The 17,855-nt window shown below is 35.6% G+C and overlaps 1 protein-coding gene across 9 annotated transcripts in view; it reads left to right on the top strand.

Moving 5' to 3' along the window:
- The window catches only part of PPARA (peroxisome proliferator activated receptor alpha), a 74,059-nt gene that overhangs the window by 42,863 nt on the left and 13,341 nt on the right, over nt 1-17,855 (top strand). For 7 of the 9 annotated variants that reach the window (XM_080576605.1, XM_080576606.1, XM_080576604.1 and 4 more), the window contains 3 exons: nt 11,688-11,932; nt 14,538-14,698; nt 16,109-16,247. In XM_080576605.1, the coding sequence (XP_080432731.1) occupies nt 11,725-11,932; nt 14,538-14,698; nt 16,109-16,247 (508 nt within the window). In that variant the 5' untranslated portion in view covers nt 11,688-11,724. Of the gene's footprint in view, nt 1-6,500; nt 6,663-6,710; nt 6,997-11,687; nt 11,933-14,537; nt 14,699-16,108; nt 16,248-17,855 lie in introns of those variants that run through there. The other 2 variants (XM_080576607.1, XM_080576611.1) reach the window with 2 other exon arrangements.

The raw sequence follows: 17,855 nt of genomic DNA, 5'->3' as shown, positions 1-17,855 counted from the left end.
CTGTAGAATGTCAGGGTATGGTTAGAAAATTGTTGAGAAGTCACTTTGCATAATCTGAGATGCATTACTCACACATGTAAGGGAACAATTACAACATTTCAATGTAGTCTCAATGATCTTGTTTCTCAGTGAGCAGCATGTTAAGACAGATGTGTAGGCTGTTGGTAAATGCTGTACACATAGGAACCAACTTTGACTTAACCACTAAAACTTACTTTTACATACTATTTTTAGAAAAGAGCATTGATAATGGTTTTATGACATCTAATATGTTCATGCAGTTCATAAGACTTTTTTTTTTTTTTTAACTTCTCTTAATTCTGGACATACTATGCAAGTAGGTTTATCCTCAGTTTGAGCACACTGACTTGGGAAGTCCAGGTGTTCCTAGCTGTTAATTGATTCAAAATACTGGCTTAGGTAGTTAGCTTGTCAGATGTTTGGACAGTAATGCAAAACTTAAAGAAGCCAGATGACTTCCAAAAATGAATAAGGAGTTTGGGGACATATGGGGAAAGTAGAAGAGCTTTGTGTTCATTAACGTGGTAATAAAAATATAGCAAGTACTCAGATGACACATTTGTATGAACGTGACCTTGGTCTTGGATCAAATAGCAAATACATAAAAGTCATGTTTGTCTGAATGTGACCTTGCATTGGTTCAAATATCAATCATAAATCTAATCCTAGATTTTAATGTACATGTACAAAAAATGGCCTCTTAAATGATGCGTCGTATCTTTGGTTCTCAGTAGTCATGGTCTTCACATGTAAGTGTTCAGCAAACACAAAAAGCACCTTTGTGCAAAACACTAAATTATTTTAGCTGCATTGCCTACAAGATGCTGTCAGTGAATGATTTAGAATCTGTTAAAGCTTGAAGCGCAAATTGCTATGACTGCTATGATTAACATGTATAATCATTTGAATCTCGTTCAAGTATGGAATAATTTGAGTAGAATATAACAGGGACCTGAAGAGACATGGACACTGAAACAGCATTGAATAAAGAGCAAAGCCAGTGATTGTCTGGAGAGAGGAAAAGAAAAAAAGTTAGAGTGTGCTGCAAGCATAGATGTATATATAACAATGAAGTGGGGGTTTTATTAGAAACTGATGAGCTGTAAGAAGTAGTTGTGGGGACTTGAAAGAGAGCACGTATCAGAGAACACCACGTCCTCTGTAACATAGTGATTACTAAGATGTTGCAGTGGGTTTCTTGAAGCACATTCCTATTGGTTTTTTGATTCTTGTATTAATAAAATATACTTATGTCTGTATTGAAGCCTCAAAAATATGGGATGTTATTAATTCCAATCTGAATAATTGCTTTCATGGTAAATTGAATGAACTTCCCACATACTGTTGTCTAGGCTGTTTTTTGTTTTTTTTTAATGTCATGTTAATTATAGTATGCCTATTCTATAATTTTAAGCATGTAGTCAATTCTCAACTATGTGTCAGTGCTCATTATTTTCTGTAAAAGTGGAACCAAAACCAGGATAAATGGAGAAAGGCAAAAAATCACAAATTGCCATTTTTTCAGGATTTCTGGGCATCTCGACAGCAAAAGTCAAAGGAAAACGAAAGATTTTTCCGCAAAGTTTCCCCCTTATGACTTTGCTGGTACTTACCTGTTTTAGAGTCAGGAATCATCTATAGATCAGACTGGGTTGTACTGCAATTAAAAACTAAAGCAAAGACCCCATCAAAGCACTTTTTGAAGAAAATAGTAAAGTGAAGGTTAACAGTCTTGCTTACCAATAGTCCTGATATAATATTCTGTAGTTTGTTTACTTGTACTGAATTCCTGACGAGTCAAGTCTTAGAAGAATTTAAAGGATTCAGCAGACATAGATTTAAAAGAAAGATTTAAATGCTTTACTTTGGCATATAGCTACTTCTGATATAAGTTTCTGCTTAGCCTTCACTAGGGATGAAAAGTAAAGTCTGATCTTTCTATTCCCAGTTACAGAAATGAGTGAGGTATTCACCTTTTGGATATGAAAATTCACATTTAGAGGAGGAAAAAACAAAGCAAAATCTCTGAATGTCATGTTGGTATTCCATATAAAAATACAGATGTGAATCTGTTTGAGCTTTGTGTCAGTTCAAGCAACAACACAATCTCCGTTCTTTAAAGAAATGAACTAAGAAAAATGGAATTTTTGTTTTATCAGAAGGACCTTGGTGCAAATTTGAGTACTGTCATATTTGATATATCTGATGTCCATTTACGTGGAAGAAAACAAATATGGCTTTAGATAAATGTAAACTTGAGGTGATAGACCTGTAAGTCTTGTCTCTGGAGCCTGAAGACAAAGTTGCAAAACCTTTATGTCCTGTTGCTGACAAAGTCAAATCTGGCTCCTGTTGTTCAAGGGGTTAGCAGTGGCTAATTTAAAGACAGGCTTCAGATCTCATCATACTGATAACTTGGAGCTGTGGTATTTCTGTACATTATAAGTCAAGATCTGTCTGCTAGAGGTTGACTAGGCTAATGTTGTAGATCAAATACAAAATTCAGATGAAATGTATTTCCTGGTCTAATATTTAGTCAGTGTAGGTGTCATATATGTAAATGTAAAGTGTTCTCAACTGAGTTCCTATTTCCCCTGTTCTTGAGGGGCTTGTTGAATTTAAAATTTCCTGTTAGGAAGCCATTTGATAAGATGTTATTTTATTTTTTCTTTGAGCTAGATTACATCTTTCAGAGTTTCTAGCACTGGAACTATTATTTTTTTTTTTTCTTCAGGGGTGGGAAGCCTGGAGTGTTGTTGTTTCAGCTGAGAGTAAATGCCTGTATCTTCCATTTACTGGATTTCTAAGAGATTTTTACTGTTGGAAGAATAATGAATAACTGGGATGTGCATGAGCTCCCCAGCCTATAGGGAAGTCTTATGGCCATATCAAAAGATGATACTGCTTAGTCTAATACAGAGGCTGTCTGATCTGTAGAGCCATTTTCTGCGCCCAACAGCCACTTAAGTGGCAGGGCTGCTTTACTTCAGGCAATGCAAGAGCCTAATTTAGAAGCCTAGACTGTTGATACAGTCATTGGATTCTTCGGAGAGGATTCAGTCTGCACATCCACAAATACATTTGTTGGCTGTGCAGCACATCTGTCCCTCTCCCCAACTGCTTTTTCTGCTCCCTGTGTTGAGCCAGCACAAATATTTGTAAGGCTTTGCAGTGAACTGGATTGGGGAAGTGATCTGGTTTAAAAGTCCTGCTTTTAAATTTGTAATTGTGGTCTCAAAGACCAGTCACACTCTGGAAAGTCCATTGAGTTCTGCATTACTCAGATGTGTAAGTGAGGTGCTTGACGTGAGGTGAGATGCCTGTTTGCTGAAAATTAATTCCTGCTTTGTATTTTTTCTTCTCCCTTAGTAATTGCTTCTGTCCTGTGAGAGGGTATTCAATTTGGAAGAAATAGTTTAATTACCTCCTGGACAGTGCTGTTGCTGTTCTGTTACTAGTCACTTCTTGAACAGCAATCTTGACAAAACCAAAAAATTGTTGCAACTACTTTATATAAAATGAATGTGTTACATAACTTAAAAAATCTGAGGAAATAATGAATATATAAACATGAAGGTATAGAAAGCTGCTAAACGGTTTTAAAGCAGAAATGTTGCATTTAGAAGGGGGATGAGTTGCCCTGTTCAAAGACATTTATCCTTCTCTAATATATTCTAGGCAATGAGATTCCACTTCAGAGAGGCAGGACCCATGAAGTAGCTTCTGCCCTCTGCCACTAAATCTTGGAAAGAAGCTACAGGGAGATGCCAACAGGGATTGAAGCTGGCTCAGTAAATGCAAAGTAGTTGTATAGTGACCACTAGAGATTATGTCATTGGCTTCTGTATTTTTTCAATCTGCCTACCCACCCCCCCCGCCTTGCTGATTAGTCACTTTTTTCCTGCCTCTTTCTGTATAGGGTCTGCCCAAATTTTAACAGCTGAGCAGTGTTAAGGAATTTTTTCCATAGGTATTTTAGGCTTTTTGGTCTTTAAAGGTTATGATATTGCTGCAAATGCTAAATTTTAAACTGTGCCTCTGTATATACTGCAGTTATAAGTGATTCAAAGTTCTCTTTTATAAGGAGATATGATAGTATTTTATTTAGCGGTCCAGGATGACTTTGAATGTTTTGCCTTTAACTGAGTGTTTTTATAATCGTACAGGTTAAGGCTTTAGATTTTTGCTTGGGATGGACATTAAGTGTTAAGCAGAGGGACATAAGTGTTAAACAGATGTTCCTAGAGCCTTAAACTTCTATTAATATTCTGCATTGTGGCTCCTATGTACTTGAATATTAGGTAAGGAATCTTTCATGTTTAGTATGGCTACCTGTTTGACAACCCTTGTTAGTTTTCTTTACAGAGTTTGTATGCTGTTATGTTTTACTGTTGGTAATACTCTTTTTGCCAAATAAGAGCTGTTGCTTATTTTAATATCTCCTTATATATATTCTTATTTTTTTAAGTGGTTTGTACCAGGAAAAGTGTGGATTTGTAGCACTGTTATGTAAATGATCTTTTATAGTTTTATAAAGACATTTCCTTACTATTTCAAAGTAAAAATAACTGAATAACAATATGGTTACATGTTAAGAACTGAGGATTTTTATTTATTTATTTTTTAACTGGTGGGAACCTGCATCTGCATGCCAAATATCATGTATATTGCATGATAAGAGTTTCTGGCAACATTGTTGTACCTTGCTACAGAGCTGGAAAACTTCTGCTCTGCATATGTCACAAAATAGATTTAATTTTAAAATCTCAACACTTTGCCTAAATAAGTCACGTTGGCTTTATCAGTAAATTTTTTCCAGTCGTGGTGGGCTAATAGCTGGTGCTGCACCACAGAAGTATTGTGTATTTCCCTGACAGTCTGATAGAGTACATCTAGTTAAAGAATGCTTCTGCTTAATGTAATGTGCAGTCAGTTGCTCATGTGGTTTTGTTCACACCTAACCTATCATTAATCAGCACTGCTTGTGTGCATCTTCTTACTGTTGACTTGCTTGTGCAGCATGTTAATTCATCTGTTTTAGTCCTGTCTTTACAAGTGTTTGCTTCTGGTGTTGGCAAATTACTTGTATGGAAAAGTTGATAAAGATTGTTAATTTTCAGTAAGAAAATCTTGCCTTTCCTCTCTCTTTTTGGATCACATCTTTTAAAATTCAGCAGGACAGAAAATCCTGGGACCAAAGAAACGCTGCTGCCTGGCTCAGTAAGTTCTGCTCGGGTTTGGCTGAGTAATACAAAAACAAACAAATACTCCCATATTGTTTTTACCACTTTTAGTATCAATCAGCAAAATATTTGAAGTGTGTCAGAGCTTCAACAACACTTCCCATGTAAGATTAGAAGTGTGTTATCTCTGCATCTCCTGATGCAATTACAGAAGTGTTTTCAGGGGAGGAAAGTAAAGCTCATCATGCTCCCCACTTCTGTAAGCCAGTACACTTGTCTCTGTGGCCTCTGCTCCTCCTTCAAGAACTCTCTACTGTTTCTTCAGTTCTACAAGTATACTTACAGATCAGAGAAAGAGGATTTTCTTTTCTCCCACTTTTCCTAAGCAAACAATATTTTTCCCTTTTGATTGACCCATAAATTAACAGCTTTTTTTTTTTAATACTGCAGACTAATATAGACTGTGTTGTCCTATGAGCTGTGTGATTCCACTTCTGTTTAATACATTGCCCAGTTGTAAGGGGAATGATTTGGGGAAAGAACACTGTGCAGTATATAAGTACATTCTGTTACTGTGCCTCAAAAACCTGAGGTTGCATAGAATTTTTTATTTTGTAACTTATAAGAGCTTAACTTTGCAATTTTAGTATTATTTTTGAAAATTAAAGTATGTGAATTTTGATTTAATTTAAAGGCAAGGATGCTTGTAAGTTGTGTGTGATATCTTGGAGTACAACTGTATAAAAGGGAAAAAACATAGTTTCTCTGTGTGTGTGCACGTGTGTGCAAATGGCAGCCTTGATGAAGAGGTGGCACATGAAAAATTTTCATTTGTTGTAAATTGTCTTATGTTCTTAATGCTATGGAAAATACAAAATATTACTGGTGTGGATGGTTACAAAGTATCAAAACTATTAAATGTCAGAGGATAAAGGAGAAAACATGCATCCTTTCCCAGATAGGAGGTGGGACTTCATACTTTCAGGTGCCAGATTTTATTTTCAGTTGATGGTTTTTATGTGTTGAAGCAGGATATCGGAAATATCCTTCAGCTTATTTACTTGTTGTCTTCCTATTCACCAAAGTTTTCTAGAAGCATCTACAATACCCACTAGTTCTAAATGTTCTGTATTCAGCTACAACATTCTCAGTGACCTGAAGGTAATGATTGTTTCAACTTTAACCTTGATATTTGCAAGCAAGCCCTTTAAACGATCAATTTGTTTATGCAGTAAATCCAGACTTTGTTACTGTTTCTCAGAGACCTTTGCATCTCAAAGATCTGTCTCCTTACAGGGATTATCCTTAGTTTGGCAAGTATTAAATGTGGAACAGCCAGGGGTTTAGTCTCCCACCAACCTTTTCCAAAATGAAGCAAATTACTGATTGCTACATGAATAGGCATTTTTCTTTGATAATCTGCCTGTGATTTCTTTAAAACCTGCCTCAAGTTTATAGGTAAGTTACTCATTGGTTATTTGCAATGTGGTGGTGGGAGAGGGGGACTTATTCAAAAAGCAGGCATATTGCGGAGATAATAGACTGAGAGAGAGCTCCAGTAAAATCTGTTTATCTTTAAAACAATAATTATATGAAATTGTGTTCTCATTTTTCTATGTCAGTCTTTCTTGTTTTCAGTTTCCTTTATGTGTGTTTGCATGCGGGTGTAGGAAAGGTGGCATGGAGACTAGAATATTGTATGGGACACTGAGAAAATCCTCTGACAATGTCCCAAGCACAGGATTTTTCTGAAGTCTTCAGAATAAGAAGAAATGTTGACTTATACAGGCATGTGAGTGGACACTGCAGCTACCTCCAACTACTCTTGTAACATGTAAAGCTTTTCTTGTAAAGCAAAGTACTCTCTGAGAATGTTATTTAAATAAACTTTGTACTCATTACTCTTTTTACTGCGGAGGTTTTATTTTCATATGAACTGTATCAATGCATATTAAGTGAAAGCTGCCAATGAAAGCATATGCATGTATAAACATGCACAAGTACAGAGAAGACAAAATGAAAGGAGTTCATTGCACGAATACTGGGTGGTTTACATTAATGTTTTGTTTCTGTGCTTCTAAAAAAAAGATAAAAAAATATATTTTTTTTTCAGTAATGGAAAGGTTAGTATGTTTTGTCTTCAGAAATGGTTATGTAAGAGGTGTGCTCACTAAAGTAGCTAGTTAACCATTGACATGAGCCATAATGATTAAGCAGCTGTAATTTACTGGTAGCGTTTGAAAGTACAAAAGGGTATGTCATTTAATATTTAAAAACAAAAACTACTTGATTTATATTTCACTAGCTGTTGAGCTGTTATATAAATTCAGCTAAACAGTCTGGTGAATTTTAAATATTTACTGCAAATGTGGAGAAGTATGACGCAATTTGGACAAAACTGATTGTGCTGTTGAAAATGCTGTTGCCATGTTCAGAGTTCAGCTATCAAGTCTTTTCATTGCTTTCTTGTCAAATAAGGCCTACTTTATTGAAAGGTGAACTTCAGTGTTCACTTAATCTTTTAAAAATACTTGTGCTGGACTAAGAGGTTGCACTTGTAGAGGCGGGTGTGATTCAGCAGGTAGCGTCAAGTAACACTGGGCTGGCTACCCAGAGCCTGGTGCTTCCTGAAACTTCCCCAGCGATACTGGGATACTCTTGCTACACGTCCGCAGAGGAACGTCATGTTTCTGTGCCATGAGCAATGCCGTTACACTCAGCACACTGGAGGAGCAGTGCTGATCATAATCTCTGCCATTCCTTTCTTCCTTTTTCTGTTGATGGCTCCTTAGGGAGACAAATTTGGTAGTCCACTTTGGATTGCCAGAGAACAGTTGCTAGAATTCTCAGCTACCATTATAAAAATGATATACATCAAGGTGTTTTTTTTTTTTTTTTACTCCTTTCCCTCAAAACAATTTACAGCGATAGTAATTTAACTTTGGTTTCACAAATAAATGCATAACTGATTTCTTGTTTCTCCACTGAAGTCTGACATCTTCCAGTTAAATCTGGGGAGAGTAAGATGTGTAATAAATGCTGGTGGCACCAGATTTGGACAGTGCTAGATAACTAACAGCAAACTGCAGAGTTAGTTCCAGGGTTTATGGAGATGTTTCATGCTGCCTCAAGAGAGAAATTGTACAAATATATTCACAGTTAAAGGTAGTGGCAGAGAATAACAAAGAAGGTTAACCAGAAATGTTTGCTGTTGCTTCTTTTTCTTACTTTGTCAAAAGTAGTGCTTTGTAACAGCCTTTGCATCTCCAAAGTTATTTTGCAGCTCAAGTCTTCATGAGATTGGAAGCATTGGTCTGAATCCATGCAGATGGTTTAGCAATAAAATCTCTGTCAGATAGCGCACAATAATCTGTGGCATTTTCTTTTGATGTGTGACCATATGCTCCTAAAATGTTAGGCTAATGTTAGGCTAGGGAGTGTTTTATTTATTGTTGTCATTCGTGCAATTTCTGAGCCTTTTTTTTCTTCCAGAAATAACTATGGTCATGTATGTTGGAGTGATTTTAATTTTGTGTCTTCTGTCAGCCTTATGAGTATCAAATCTAGATATTTGTTCATATTTTGTCATGTCACAAGCCAGTAGGATTTATAAGAGAAACAAAGGTAGTTCTTGGAGACAGGACAACCGTTGAGGTTTAAAAGAAAGTGATATTTGAAACTGATTTTACTAAATAGTCTCAAATTATGGAATTCATGTAGTGACTATAATGGATGTCAATTACAGTTCAGTACTCTGTGTGGAAGGAGTTATTCTGATTCAGTTTTCCAATATAATGTTGTGTTCCAAAATAATTGATTATCACAATCACAGTTTCTTGGATGTTCTTGAGGTTGAGATACAGATGAAAATCCTTGCATTGCTGATAAATGTTCTAGTACAGTGCTGGCAATATACTACTGAGTACTTAATATATCAAATTGGATAGTTAATTTATCTGTTATTTCTAAATACACTGAGCTGTGTATAGTGATAGAGTAGCAATGTGGCATATCCGAGTAAAATCAATAGTGACATAGTGTTGTAACTGGGGATACAAATCATGGATAAATTCCTATTCTTAGTCTCCTAGATATTATTTGCTACCTCGTGATACAAAACACATTTGTATTTCCTACTGCTTCTTTGCTCATTGTTTGAATGTTTAAATTAATGTAACTACCAGACACTGATTTAAAAGAGATGTTTTGTTGTTACTTCAATATTCCTCTGTAGTTCATTGTGCAACCTGATAACACTTTGTTTAAAGTGGATTTTGCCAAAAACAGATATTTAAGAGGCAGTTATTGCCAAGAAAATCCTCTTTATAGTCAAATTATTTTTCCATTTCTAGTTAAAGCTATCCTGTTTCAGATAACATTTTTCTTCAGGGAGCCTGAATATAGTTTACAAATAGGAATTCATTACTGTGGGTAATATTGGTGGCTGGGGGATGGTTGGACCAGATGATCTTGGAGGTCTTTTCCAACCTTAAGGATTCTACGAAAAATGAGTAAAATGGTGCATAGAGCTGTAAGAAGGATATATAGAACATATTGCTTTGTTTTAATCACCAGAGTTTATGATTACAATACAATTTCAATTTCTTCTTGTACCTGAGGGGTTAACATTCACTTGGCTAAAATGAGTGATGCATAATGGTACATAGGCTGTACTAGTATAGAAGTTGGGTATAAATATTAAAAAAATGGGTAGTCTTAAAATCAGAGGAAAACTTAGAGAAGACTAGTGTATATATTTTAAATAACATCGATTGGCTGGTCAATGGTATGAAGGATGCAGATTGTGGGATAGAAAGCCTTATTATGCTATACAGATTTATTTTTTTGTTTTGTTTTGCTTTAACATCATGTAATGAACACATTGGAAAACACCATAGCAATGATATATATATATATGAACCATTGGTTTTCCATGAAATAGCGGAAAGAGCACGTTGCTGAGTGCACTTGGAAAATAAATCTCTTAAAAACTGCGTGTAACTTGCAGGTTTTTGCAAGATTAACTCTTAAGTCTTCCATAGAGCAGATCATTCTGCCCTCAGTTACATCTGTGCAAATATAATTGAAGGCAGACTTTTGCCATCAGTCTAGGGAGAAAAGGCTTGATGGCAGGTATCTTGCTAGTCTAAATCCTTTTAAGTTTTTTATATAACCAAATACAAGTGACAGCTGTCTTTTGTCATTAGTATGTAAAGCAATAGTTCTTTGTATCACTCATAGATGTCATCTTTTGGGCAATTATGTAGAGAAAAGAAAAAAAACACTTTTTAACCAGAATAAATACCCAATTTTCATAGGATGAATCTGTCATTTACAAATTATCAGATACAAGGATTGATTTCTTAATATAAAGCATTTAGTGTCATAGAAGCCAGACTAGCTCTATATAAAACTTTAAATAACATCAAGGAAGGTTGGGTTTTCTGTTTGTTCACTTGTTTTTATCATAACCTAGTACTTTTTATTGAAAAATCAGTATTGGCATATCCCCATATAGCCAGTTATTGGCAAATTCAAGCTCCACGATAAACTGCAGTATACACGTGGCTCTTTGCGAAGCTCAGCGTTGAGTAGTAACCACAGTAACAGTCAAAGCTTCCCTGCAAGCCAGCGTGTATTCATTGAATGGTCAATACTGCATCAAGACGTGTCTGTACGTGTGCGGAGTATAACACAGCAGTGCAAAAAATTAGTTCCTTTTAGCAGTATGTCTTGGCAGCAGCAGCAACATTCTACAGCACATTTATTAGTTGAAATAACTACTTAATTTTCTTAAGAATCTGTACTGTTACTTAAAGTTGATTACACTGGTGGCAAGTTTGGAAGGCAGCTTTGAAAACATTTCACTGTGGGAAATAAATCTAACTTTAGGAATTACAGATATGTTGGATTGCATATGCTGAAGCACTCGTGATGAAGGTGTTAAGTTCATTGACCTAAGTAGGTCAAAAACCATTAGTTTTACCTGCTTCTATAAAGATTATAGTATAAGGCAGTATTTTGTTCTCTGCAGTGTCGTAAGACCTATCAAATAAATCTAAGAGATGAGAACAGAGGACCAAATCAACATATCTAAACTTGTTAGATGAAGTGAGAAAAGACTGCTCTCACATAATATGTAATCATATTGATACTTATTTTTCTGTGAAATTTGGTGGGAAGTGCATAATGCATGCTATAGAAACATAATTTGTAAGCTTCAACAGCAAAGGAGAAAAAACAACAACCTATACATTGATCTCATCATATCTTTTCATCATATTGAAATATTTTTTGGACTTTTTTTCCTGTCCTGTCAATGATTCATGTTGCATAAAGCTTCTGGAGAAACAGAATATTGTATAATATTTCATTATCAGATTAGAGTTCGTGTATTCAATATTCTGTGTGTAACAGAATCGAATATAAATATATGTATTCTGAATTTGTAAGCACAGGACTTTTTTTTTTTTCCCCCACCAGTGTAAAGAAGTTTAAGTGACAGCTCTACTTGACCAAAATGGTGGACACTGAAAACCAGCTCTATCCACTTACTCCCTTGGAGGAGGATGATATAGGTAGCCCTTTATCTGGAGAGTTTCTACAAGAGATGGAGAATATTCAAGACATTTCTCAGTCTCTAGGTGATGATAGCTCTGGAGCTTTAAGTTTAACAGAGTTCCAGTCACTGGGAAATGGTCCAGGATCTGACGGATCAGTCATAACAGGTAAGAGTGTTTTTGGTTACCAGGAAACTTGTTTTTCATTCCTATTATTATGTATTTATAAAAGCTTTTTTTTTTTTTTCAATGTAATAATTGTTGTTTATGACTAAATGACACTAAAAATATATAAACTGATAATAGCTTCATCTTAATATATTTAAGGCTAAAATTACTTTATTAGATTGTAACATATACTTGCTGGTTTTTAAGTTATCATTAGTATCAATGTTTTCTTTTTCAAAATAACTTAAAATCACTATTTCTAGAAAAGAAGTTACATATTTTAGTCATATAGGATGTAATGATATTGCACTAAAACAAATACCATTTCTTTAGTTTCTTTAAATCACAAGTATTTGAAATGTACTATGAAATATCAGTCAAAAATATATTTATAATCAAGCTCCTGCAAGTGCACCCAGAATTCCAGTATATTTTAATGTACTGGTGTTTTTAACTTGCTGTTTTCTCTCCCTTCTCAAGAGTAGCATTATTCAACTAACGGTTTCTCCCCTGATAAAATTAATCTGAGAGTGCTATATAGTACATAGTCATTAGTCAAAAGATCTTTCATTGTGTGAGATTTGTTTTGAGGGTTCAAAATGGAAATTGTTGAAATGTTGTGGGGCACTGCAATAACATCAATAAGATATTCTTTCTGAAATTGTGGTTTTACAAACCTTTTAGCAGTACAACCATTTTAAGATTAAGTTTATGATTAACCTTCTAGTTGTTTTGCATTCTGTTTTGTTTTTGCTTTTGTGTGTTTTTATTTTTTTACTGTAAATTAATTCTTAGGCTGAGATCAGTAGATCACTATTTTACTTTACAAAAATTGCACCAATAAAACTGAGGTGCACCGCTGTGCTACAAGTGGTTGAAATGAATAGTGTAAATTTTGGAAGAAAGGAGAGCTGTCCCTTGGCACTCTTGCCTAAAGAAATGCTTGTTAGAATATGGTTTGGGTCCCTTTTGGTTGCAGACTTTCACAGCTAGAGATATGCCTCATACAGGAAAAGTTTATATGTACTGGCTTTATAATACAGTTCTTCTGTGGTCTGATTTTTTTTTAATTATTTGTGTGTGTATATGTGTACAAGTCCTATGATAATTTGGATCAGTTTCTAGTATCAGCTTCTTATTTTCAGTATTCAGTGTTCATTGCAAAAACTCCTAGTTTTGCTGTTACAGAAGATGGAAAATGAAAATGTTTAAGGCTCAAATTCCATAAGACAAGTAAAAAGAAATGAAAATCATACTTTAAAAAATCCTGGGTTTTAGGCTGTTGTTGATGACTGCCTGTGGGCTTGGCAGTCTTGGCAATGAAGACTCGGAATTCTATGCCAAGTTTTTTTTTCCAATGTAATACTTGCTGACCTACATTCGTAAGTGTTTCTTAATCTTTCTGTTAAAATAACACACCCATTAATTTGCTGAAGTCTTGTGGTGCAAGTTGCAAGATGGAAGATAAAAGAAATTCTGGCCTCAGAAAATATTTTCTTCAAACAAGGTGGAAATATTAATTGAAATAATTGAAGTTGGAAGGTGTTGGTTCTGTAACGTGTTATCTAGTAGTAAAATTGAGAGTTTGTTTAATTCATTGTATAGCAATCCAGAAATTATTTTCCCATTATACTCAAAAGGTAAAATATTTAAGCAAGACTTATTGCCTGGTTATCTTAGAAGTAGACACTCTTCTTACCTTCCTTTTAATATTTGTTTAGCCTTTTTACTGATGTGAAGGAGTATATTTTCACTTTGATAAAATCTTTTCTTTAGAAAAATGATGTGTTTAACTGCCTTTTAGTTCTCAGTTTAGATGATCATTTAAAACTATGATAGCTTTTCAGTCAGTGGAACTTTTAAGTGTGTCTTCAAGTGCTGGACTAATTCAGCTTGAGCTACAAATACATCTCTTGTCATGCTGTAGTAATAGATCTCATTCTGAATGCTGGCAGAAGAGATGGTAACAGCGAGATGAGCTCTTAATAACCTTTCTGGAAAGAGTGAGTGACAGGTTCAATGGATATTGTGATACAGACTTGAAGCCATGGGGGAGGTCTCTGTTGTTGATGTAGATTTTCTTTTTTCTTTTTCATTTTTTTTACTATTTGTCTTGAGTAGTAGATACATGTTGAATATTGTTTCTTGGTTTCAAATTAGTTATTCCTGAAGACAGTTACATGTGTATTTTTATATTTATGAAATTTTCCTTGGTTTAAATGAAAAATTCTTTGAATACTTAGTTACTTATTTTAAGTTTTGGGATTAAACAATTTCATATTCACTTCAAACTGAGAACAAATTGAAAAATCCAAAGTAAAAAATTAGATGTGGGAAAATCCAAAAAACCTTGATTTTCTCTTTCTTTCTTAGTAAGGCTTTTTGTCTGTCGACATTGTATCTCATCCAAATTAGCAGGATATGCCTTGTATTTTGTATATGTTTGTATGTTAATATAAATATGAATTATTTTCAAACACTTAATGCCAAATTCACTTAATGGCTATGATTATTCACTGCTGACTCACGATTATTTTTTAAAATAAGCTTTTTTTGTTGTTGTGGGTTTAGTATAGTGTTTATGAAGTGTTCCTTTTTCTTTTAGACACCCTTTCACCAGCATCCAGTCCTTCATCCATTAATTTTGCCACAGCTCCAGGTAGCATAGATGAATCACCCAGTGGAGCATTAAACATTGAATGTAGAATTTGTGGGGATAAAGCCTCAGGCTACCATTACGGAGTACATGCTTGTGAAGGTTGTAAGGTACAGTCGTAATTTTCTTTTTAAGAGCCTAAATCATGTTGCTTTATTTGCAGGGTTATATGGAGATAAGCATTTGTTTCATAAATGTTTAATATGATTCTAGCCATTAAAATTATTTCAATGATAAACATATCTGTGATCTTTTTTGAGAAATAATTTGTTCAGATACCATAACTGGCTACCGTAACTCAATACCAGACCTTCATCAAGCAGAGGCAATGCACAATGACAATTTTAATGCTACTTTTGTGGAACTAGTTAGTTAAACACTAAAACAACTTAAAACACTAAACTGTGACCAAAAATCAAAGCCTACTTGCTCCACTAGTGTTTTATTTGTGTTGGGAGTATAGCTGTGAGAAGCATGCGAGCCTGCTACATTTCCATTGTAACACTAACAAATCCCAAATATTTCATCTCCACCCCATTCTGCTTAAATCACTTAGTATTGTACCTCTTATAGTTTTGGAGCCAGTGCATATCTGCGGGGCAAAGTAATGTTATCATTAATGTATAATTTGGGGAATGATATGGCCCAGGAATTAAAAGATTCTTTTATTTTACTTCTAATGTGTTAGGTTTTTTTTCTTTTTCTTTTTTTTTTTTTTAGAATTATGTCTGATAAGAGAATTAATTTTATACATGTATATTTTTCTCTCACGCTCCATGTCAGAAGGTGATAATTCAAATATAAATCTTATAAATTAATCCTAAAAACTCTACTTGCCTTTGAAGAGATGGAGAGCCAGTTCATAATCAGATGTGGCCAGAAAGCCCCAGAGCCTAAATGACATTTGTTACTATGTCATGTGAAGCAAAATGTTGCAATGACTTTAAAAAGCTTTGCTAACCCTTTAATTACTTCTTAGCATGAGACTAGTATTACATTGCAGTATCAAGACATCATGGTGAGATCTGCTGAGGTATAGCCTTTTCTGTAATGCCCATTTTTGTGTCCTTGGCACTTTCTACACACTGTGCTGCATTGTAATACCCCTCACGTTTGCTGAATAGAGAAGAGATGTGTTAAATCTCTGCATTTGTGTAACTTACACATATGAAAGATTAAGGTTGTTTCTGTCGGAGGACACAGAAAATGTATGCAAAACCAGGATGTGACTGTTTTACTTAATCCTTAAAAGCAATTTACTCTGGTACTCTGGGGTCTTAGTTCTCTTCCAAGAATAAGAGCTGAAAGCTACTTCCTGCTTTCTTGTTTTCCGTTCTGTATATGCCGTCATACACACCACTTCACCACGTAGAGTGGGAGATTCTTACCTTCGGACAGATTATGCTTTGCATATTGCTTTCCTACTGATATCACTAAACAATTAAAAAATCACATGTACGATAAAGTTTAGTAGCCACAACTCTTTAACATTACATATTGTCTTCTCAAACTTCTTATAGGGTTTTTTCAGGAGAACAATTCGATTAAAACTCATCTACGATAAATGTGATCGCAACTGCAAAATTCAGAAAAAAAATCGTAATAAGTGCCAATACTGTCGTTTTCAAAAGTGCCTTTCAGTTGGAATGTCACATAATGGTAGGTAAGAGTGCCATTAATAATTTGCTTGTTCCTACCCAGGGTCTGCTTCTGGAAGCAGACACTTGGATAACTTTTATGCTTATTTGTATGAGTTGAACCTCAGATTTTTACGGTATAGATTGGAGGGGGTGGGGGGACAACACCAATTTCCCTAATGTCTAGTAGAAGTAATTGATAAACAGCTGCTAAATCTACTCCTGTGAATTTTACACAATTGTGTTGAATGTTCATTTGTCCATATTATTGTTAATTTAGTTGTTTTTTTTTTTCACCCAGAACTTTGACACCATTGGTGCCATTGAAGCAAGTTCCAATACTGGAAGAGTTCTGGCTGGGGGAGTTTTAGAGGAGCAGGAGAACTACCTCATTGTGGGAGGGCATGACACAGGAAAGAAATCTGTAGGAAACCAGACTTAATTATTTTGCAGATGACAGTGCAACAGCTCTTGGGCAGATGGTTCAGGGAGTGTTGGGGGGAGGGCTGACTGTGTGCTGACTGTGGGGCAGGAGTTAGAAGTATGTTGCTTGTTAAATGGAATGGTAAAAATTCAGAACGTTTAGATATACAGTTTAAGAATTATATTATTGTTTGTGTTAATGGCTTAACTCTGGCTTACATGCCAATATTACCCCCACAAGGCAGTTTTATGCACAGTATGTAGCTTGCTAAGCAACTTTGGTAAAGAGGGGAGAAGAAAGAAGATAAAGCTGGGAGAGGCCAACCCACGAGAAAGCATATTGTAGTTGGATGACAGCAGTTTGCTTTCCCTACGTAAGTCTTATGGTGTCAAGGCTGAACTTGGGAGCAGGTGCAATTTGGGAGTAGGTTGCTGGGCTACATGAAAAGCTGTGGGCTGGGAGATGAACTTCCTGAGGAAACATTGCAGTCAAGATAGTTGGGGTGGGGACCTGGTTGGGAAAGCCGCCTATGGCAGCATACTCTAGAGTCCTAGCAAGAGACATTGGGAAAGTTGACTTTCTGGTTCTGGGGGAAGCCTGGTTGTGTGCACAGCCTTGACTGAGATTAAAGTGCATTTGGAGAGTCACATTCAGGACTGGTAATAACCTTACTGAAGTAACAGACTTGGGAAGAGTGTGCCAGCTAACAAAGTAACATCTCAGGGGCAGGAACTGAGTAGGGAGCTGTGTTGGATGGCAGGGATTAGTGTTCAGTTGAAGCTGTTTCATGCTATTAAAGCACTGTGGGCACCTGTGCTCTAGCTGAAGGAAGCAGCAGTTTCACTGGAGAAAACATATAGGAGGCTGAAGGGAATGAGAAGACTGCTAACTTGCAGACAGTGCTTCTCAGGAAAAGAACCTTAACTAGATTTACACCTATGACCTCTATCCTCTAAGTTTCGGTTTAGGGAAGATATTCTTCCACTCTTCTGATAGACCCATGGCCAGATTCAGAGCAGGCCATCCACAGAAGGACTTGCATTAAAGTCCAAAACTGCATTGCAGATCATGCCTCAAATCACCTTCTTGTGTCATAAGATTCCTCAGGCATGTTGAAGCACTAATTCTGCACAGGCTTGGAATTGCTCAGTCAAAGCAGTGAGGTTCTGTCCTCCCAGTGGTTAGCTGCTGAAATAGGCAAGAGTA

Source organism: Anser brachyrhynchus (genome assembly GCF_964034855.1).
Source record: "Anser brachyrhynchus genome assembly, chromosome: 1".
NCBI classification, from domain to species: Eukaryota; Metazoa; Chordata; class Aves; order Anseriformes; family Anatidae; genus Anser; species Anser brachyrhynchus.
This window is presented reverse-complemented; position numbering and strand designations above follow the sequence as displayed.